The sequence below is a fragment of the Taeniopygia guttata genome, chromosome 14 (assembly GCF_048771995.1).
Source record: "Taeniopygia guttata chromosome 14, bTaeGut7.mat, whole genome shotgun sequence".
In the NCBI taxonomy this organism is placed as follows: Eukaryota; Metazoa; Chordata; class Aves; order Passeriformes; family Estrildidae; genus Taeniopygia; species Taeniopygia guttata.
Window position 1 is genome coordinate 6,893,602 of NC_133039.1, and position 7,144 is coordinate 6,900,745.

General features: G+C 56.1%; 1 protein-coding gene across 1 annotated transcript in view; it reads right to left on the reverse strand.

Moving 5' to 3' along the window:
• Positions 1-3,758, reverse strand: part of HS3ST6 (heparan sulfate-glucosamine 3-sulfotransferase 6) — a 30,337-nt gene extending 26,579 nt beyond the window's left edge. Inside the window, exon 1 of the mRNA XM_030284461.4 lies at positions 3,244-3,758. Coding sequence (XP_030140321.1) covers positions 3,244-3,632 — 389 coding nt within the window. The 5' untranslated portion in view covers positions 3,633-3,758. The remainder of the gene's footprint in view (positions 1-3,243) is intronic.
• Positions 3,759-7,144: the final 3,386 nt, after the last annotated feature.

Genomic DNA, 7,144 nt, shown 5'->3' on the forward strand with positions numbered 1-7,144 from the left:
TGCTGCAAAGGGTATGAAAATAGGGGATTCTTTATAATTCCTACAAACCCGGTGTGGGCACTGCCAGGGCTCGGTCCCAAGGGACGTGGGGTGGAGGGAGCCTTGGCCCAGCACCATTCCTGCCTCAGCCTTCCTTTGGCTCTTGGAAAAGCAGGAAAAAAACAGGATGGAAGAGAGGGTCAGGGATCCCAGATCACACAGGGAAACCCGAGCCAGGGGAAAAACCCATTGACACCGAGCCCATGGTGCCCCAAAGCTTTGGCAGATGGGGACCAGGAGAGCTCTTTGGATGGGCTCAGAGCTTTGCCCAGGATTCCCTCAGAGCTGAATTCCCTTTCATGCAAGCCAGGCCCCTCTCCCAGCACTGCCACGCTCCCCAAAGCTGCTGCTCCCCTTCTCTCCTGCCCCGATCCCCCCAAAAACCCCGAGGCTGTGCCAAAGGCAGCCGGGACCTCTGCAGGGGAACCAGAACAGCTCCAAAAAGGGAACGATCCCATGCGAGGATTCTGCTGCGCCCCCAAAACGTCCCCAGTGGGGCAGAGCGGTACCACTGGAGAGCCCCAACCCCACCACACAAGGGGTGAACCCGTCCCAATGTCCCCTGTGAGCCCAAACCCGCTCCCCTCACACCGAGGGGGTTCCAACCCCCAAACTCCTTCACCCCACAAATGTTGTTCTCCTCCACCCCTACAGGCACAGGCAGGACCTGGCCCCACACCTTCCTTCACAGACACCCCAAGTTTCACAATGGATTTCTGATCATCACCCCAGACTGGTCGGATTCAGTTCAGCTTCTACCATTTGTCCTCACCTACATTCCCAAATATCAGACACAGCCCCAGGCTCCCAAAGGGGACCCCCCACACCCCAAACTGGCAGCAGACATGCCAGCATCACCTCTTCTTTTTTATTTCAGTTTCCTTCAAGCAGCACTGAGTGCCAAAAAAATTAAAATTGTGATTTGCTTGAGGAGAAAACATCCCATCATGCTTGGATCAGCCATTAAATCATTTACACTGCGGCCTCAAAAAGGTGTTTAATCTTCTTAGAATTAGCTAAAGCTGTAGTAACTCAAGGAATTCTGTAGGAGATGCTTTTGCAGGACATTTTCCTTTCACTACTACTACTACTACAAAAAAAAAAAAAAGGCTTTGGGACATTTAAAATTTAAATTAAATAAAACTATCCAGTAAGAATAAATTATTTCAGTTAGTAACTTAAACTACTCATCACCCACGAGGAGATGCTCCTGCCAGGGCAGGGAAATCACTACGGGATGGAGCTACTAAGAAAGAACAAAATAATTCTGGAGTGATATTTCCAAGGGAATTCTTTTTCCACATTTACTCCAAACAAGCAACAACCTACAGGTGCCTTCGGGCCAAATATGTTGGCGTGAGAAGCAGTTGGTGTAATTTTGGTTTCCTAGCAAGTTCAAATATTTTAAAAATGTTTACACCACTTTTGAGATATCCATAGGAAAAACCCGATTTTCTGTCCAACTTCTCTTCCCCCCCACTCCAGCACATCCCAGCTTTAAACATTTTAAACATTTAGCTCTGTCTGGCTTTGCCGAGGATAAAATCCCTCAGTGCTGCGAGGTCTTGTGAGAAGACAAAACAACAGGCAGAGAGGAGAGGAAGCGAAGGGAAATAGTTGTGTGTGTGTGTGTGTATGATTAAAACCACACTTTATGCAGAGTTAAAGTAAAACATCTCCTGATTTCTGCCTCGCCCCAAGGATGCGGATTCTCCCCAGCCCAAAAAACCTTCCCCGCTCCATTGCTCCAAATTTACCACAACCACATGCGGGATCATCTCGAAACTGGTGTCAGGCCAAGCTCCCTGCAAGCACTTCCAGCACTAAAAACCCTCAGCAGGGCCATCGAAAATAAGATTTATTTCTGCTCCTCTCCGCGCTCCGTCCTGCGAGCCTCGCCGAGCGATATGAAAGCGTTCGATCTTCCCCGCTTTAATGATGCGCTCGCAGTCATTAAAGTCCCGTTCTGCCAAGCCAGAGCCCGGCTCGCAATCCTCACCCCAAAAAATTAAATAAAAAAATCAGTGCTCATCATTATTGCTCCGCGGACCTGAGCGGAGGAATGAGCTCATAAATCACCGGGATATTCATGCAGCCGTAAAAATAAGCGCCGCTACTTACTGGGTTTTGAAGGTGTGTTAAGTCGTAACTTTACAGCCCAGATGTGGGCTCAGAGAGCTGAAAGTCTGCGGGTAAAATTACCACTACAATTACTCTTTCCATTAAACACGCTGATTTTTCCCAGGTTGTTACTTTGGCGAGGGTTGGGAAGCTGCAGCCTCCCCCAAAAGATGGAGAGAAACGCGGTATTCCCGCGGGGCTCGGGGAGCAGGGGCTGGCGGGGCAGGAAGGACAGGGAGAGCTACTCCTTTTATTATTTTCAGATGTTTTTCATACATCGACACGTTAGGGTTGCCTTCAGAATAACGGAGCAGATTCCATCCCCGCCTTCCAGGGACTTATCGCTCCCGACTCCGCTTGGCCCGGCCGCTCTGGAGCTGGCCGGGAGACGCGATTTAATACACTCCACATGCACAGTAGCTGCTTTTCCGAATGTTTTATCGCCTGAACGGCTCAATCCCATCGAAACCCTCAAAAAGAAAAAAAAAAAAAAACCCGGATCACTGCAGCTCTGCCCTCTGCCACAAACCCACCGAGGATCCCACGGATTCGCCCCTCGCCCGCTCAGGATCAAGCCCGAGGTCCTCGCTTCTCTTATTTCTGTGTTTTTGGTTTTTTTTTTTTTTTTTTTTTTTAATAGAAACTACACGAATAAAACAATTCCTAAAGGAGCCCAGCGGGCAAACGGGGGCACGGCTGGGGGATAAAGCGCTAAAGGTTAAAATCGCAGCGCCCGGGGAGTGAAAGGAGCACATTTTTGCTGCCGGTTCCGTCCCTGGCCGGGCGGGATGCGGGATGGGAGGCGCGGGGGGACAGGGAGGAAAACGGGGACAAGAGGACAAGGGGACAAGGGGATAAGGGGACAAGGGAAGCGCTTTTCACACTGCAGCAGCCCCACAAAAGCAGCCACCAGCCCAGGCGAGGGTCGGAGCTGCCGCCCCCCACACCCTCCCCCGGACCCCCTTTCTCTGCCGGGACCCGCCTGTTGCGGAGCCGGCCCGGGCATCAATTAACGCATCTCCGCGCTAATTACCGATCCCTTCAGTCACCCCCCCACCGCCACCGCCACCGCCACCTCCTCACCTGTACCAGCGCAGCCCCTTCTCGTAGCACCTGTCGAAGAAATGGGGTTCGGCACCCACCGCCCGCACCCCGGGGTGCGCCCGCAGGAACTCCAGCAGCGCCCGCGTCCCGCCCTTCTTCACGCCCACGATGATGGCCTGGGGGAAACGGCGGCTGCCGCCCCCCGAGGAGCCCGAGGAACCCCCGGAGCCCCCCGAGGAGCCCCCCGAGGAGCCCCCCGGCCCCGCGGGCAGCGCGGCGGGCGGCGGCAGCAGCAGCGCGGGCGGCAGCGGCTCGCAGGGCCCGGGCAGGCAGGAGAAGAAGTAGGTGAAGAAGAGGATCATGGTGAGGAGCAGCGAAGAGCCGCGGCCGCCCCCGGCGGGTCCCAACAGCCGCCCGCTACATCCCATCGGGGGCCGCGCATCCCGCACCCACCGCCGCGCCCCCCTCGGCGCTCCCCGAGCCCCCCACGCCCACCCGCGGGGCGGGGGAGGGCGAGGAACACGCGCGTGGGGCGGTGACGCCCCGAGGAGGGGAAGGGAAGGGAGGGGAGGGGAGGGAAGGAGGGGGAGGGAGGGGATTGGGAGGGGGCGCGGCACACGCGGGATCCCCGCGGGGACAGACCCCACCCCCCCTCCCCACTCCCACGCGTGCCTGGCACCCGCACGGGGCAGCCCCAGCCCGGGGCAGCGCTCCCGGCCCTGCCACACAGGCCACACGTTTGCCCACATTTCTCTGTGTTCTCGGGTGTTTTCCCTGTATTTTCCTTTTTCCCCCCCACGTTTCTGCTTGTTTTTCCATGTTACCCCACATTTCCCTATGTTACTCCATGTTTTCACTTTTTCCCACATTTCCCCTATTTATTTTCCCACATTTCCCCTATTTATTTTCCCACATTTCCCCTATTTTCCCACATTTCCCCTATTTTCCCACATCTCCCCCGCATTTCCCACATTTCCCCCTATTTTCCCACATTCCCCCTATTTATTTTACCACATTTTCCCTATTCGTTTTCCCACATTTTCCCTATTTGTTTTCCCACATTTCCCCTATTTTCCCACATTTCTCCCTATTTTCCCACATCTCCCCTATTCATTTTCCCACATTTCCCCTGCATTTCCCACATTTCCCCCGCATTTCCCACATTTCCCCTGCATTTCCTACATCTCCCCTATTTATTTTCCCACATTTCCCCCTTTCCCCACATTTCCCACATTTCTCCCTATTTCCCCACATTTCCCCGTGTTTTCCCATATTTTTACCACGCTTCCCCGTGTTTTCACACGCTTCCCACGTTTCCCTGTGTTCTCACACGTTTTCCCGTGATTTCCCACATCTCTCCATACTTCACCACATTTTCCCATCCGTTTTTCCCCCTCCCTGTATTCCTGCCCCTCTCACCATTCCCGGGGCTCCCGTGGGTGTTTTTGGGGTCTCACTCCGGCAGCAGAGCAGGATCCCAGGCTGGTGTCTTAATTAGCCGATTAACGTAATTAACTCTTTTTAGAATTGGATCCAGGGCCTGGATTGGGGTCGGTGAAAATCCTGTAGGGCCACAGTGGCACCAGTGGGGACTTGTAGGATGGCAGCGCTGCAGGGGGACACGGGGACAGGGCTGGGGGGTGACAAAGCTGCAGAGTGACACAGTCACAGGGTGGCAGGGCTGCAGGGTGACATGGTGACAAGGCTGCAGGGTGACAGGGCTGCAGGGTGACACAGTGACAGGGCTACAGGGTGACACAGTCACAGGGTGACACGGTGACAAGGCTGCAGGGTGACAAGGTCACAGGGTGACACAGTCACAGGGTGACACGGTGACAAGGCTGCAGGGTGACACGGTCACAGGGTGACACAGTCACAGGGTGACACGGTGACAAGTCTGCAGGGTGACATGGTCACAGGGTGACACAGTCACAGGGTGACACGGTGACAAGGCTGCAGGGTGACACGGTCACAGGGTGACACAGTCACAGTGTGACACGGTGACAAGGCTGCAGGGTGACACGGTCACAGGGTGACACAGTCACAGGGTGACATGGTGACAAGGCTGCAGGGTGACACGGTGACAGGGTCACAGGGTGACACAGTGACAAGGCTGCAGGGTGACATGGTGACACGGTGACAAGGCTGCCTGGCTGCAGGGCTTTGTGCCCTCTCCTGGCTGCCTCTCGGGGCTGCTGGAGCCCGCAGAGGGCCGGAGGGGACGGGGACAGAGCAGCCCCGGAGCCCTCCCAGCCCCCGGGGAGGAGCGGTGGCACCGGTGGCACCGCGGTGGCTCTGGGGGTGCCTTGGTTTGGCCTTGGCATTCCCGGGGCTCTGCGCTGTTGGTTTGTGACTCTGAGCTCCGTGTGCCAGCGAGTTCTCCCCGGCACACTGAGCAATCCTTTTCCAGCTTCCCCAAAGACACCATCCCAAGCTTGTCCAGGCCCAAAAAGCGGGAACAGCAGGGAATTAAAGAGAGAAAAACAAGGAGGGTGGAACTTCACAACCTAAAGCTGTAACTGGACAATTAACCCCAAAATGCAAATGGACCAAAACTTAGAGAAGTGTGAGACCTCGTGCATTTTGGGACCATTTTGGTTCATCTTGCAGTGCCCAAAGTGGATCCATGGAGGCCTTTCATTAAATCCCTGCTTTATTCTGTAGCTCTGCTCTAACTCAGCCTTCTGAAGGTTCATTACCAGAGCGGTTCCCTGAGCACAAACACACCCAGCCCGTGCCACCGGCCAGCTCGGGCGCCTCTCCGTGAGCCATTGGAAACAGGAGCTGCTCCAGCTCCCTGTTTGCCTTGGGAGGGGGAATGTTGCTCTTGGAAAATGCCAACTTGTCAAAATGGAAACGTTTGGCAGGAGCAGAGCCGTCCTGACAAAATCCCGTCCCAGCACAGCCAGGGAGACTCCGGGAGGGTGGGAGGGGGGAATGGGGCACTCACCCTCCTCGCCCTGGCAGGGCTGGTGCCACGGGGACTCTTGGCACCACCAGCTCCCCGCGGTGCAGTCAGAGGCTTCCTTTCTCACCTCCAAAATTTGGGAAAAAGGCTCAAAACACGAGTCTGCGGTCAGGGCCAGGCGCCGAGGGCTTGGGATGTGCCCAAGGTCACCCCAGCCCCGTGTCTGGAAGAGTTTGGGGCCCCTACAGGAGGGTCCCTGGACTCAGGCCAGACCCCACCAGACAGACAGCTCAGGCAATGGAGGATGAGCAGCTCACATGCAAGTTTTTAGCAAAATCAGGGCATTTGGGTTGAAATAAATGAGTTGTGCAATGTTCTCCCTGTGTTTGGTGTCCCTGGCTGGCAGTGGCCACCCAGGGGTGGCTGTGCCAGGGCCTCACCACCCTCGATTGTCCCCACTGAAGCACAGCAAGGGTTGTTCTCCCCTCCCTGGGTCCTGGCAGGAGTGAGCAGTCCCTGGGCAGCCCCAGAGTCGGGCTGGTGGCCCAGCAGCTCCCTGGGAGCTGTGGCCATGGGGAGGGAGATGCTCCATGGAGGAGCGTGGCCAAATCCCGGGCAGAGCAGCGGGATCAGCTCTTCCCATAAACCCTGATCCAGGACAAGTGACAAGCACCACCAGGGGCCAAACCCAGCGACATCAGCGCAGCACCACCCTCTCCCCCATCCCAAAACCAGCAGCGTGGGACCCCTGCCACCCCTCTGTCACCTCCTCCAGACCCCCCCTGTGCCCACCAGCACAGGCAGGCGGGAGCTGCTCTGGGATTTCTGGGATTTCCCCGAGTTTGTTGTTACAAAAAGAGAAAGAAAAGGGCTCGGGGGATCAGCGGGGATGAAAAGCGCTTTAGCAACACGGGAGATCATTTGGCAGGTCACCTCCACGGCGCGGTTCGCCGGGCTGATAAAGGCCAGCGAGCTTCTCAAAGGCGCGCACAGCTTGATTGGAAGCAGGCGGCAATTAGCGCGGCCGGCGCA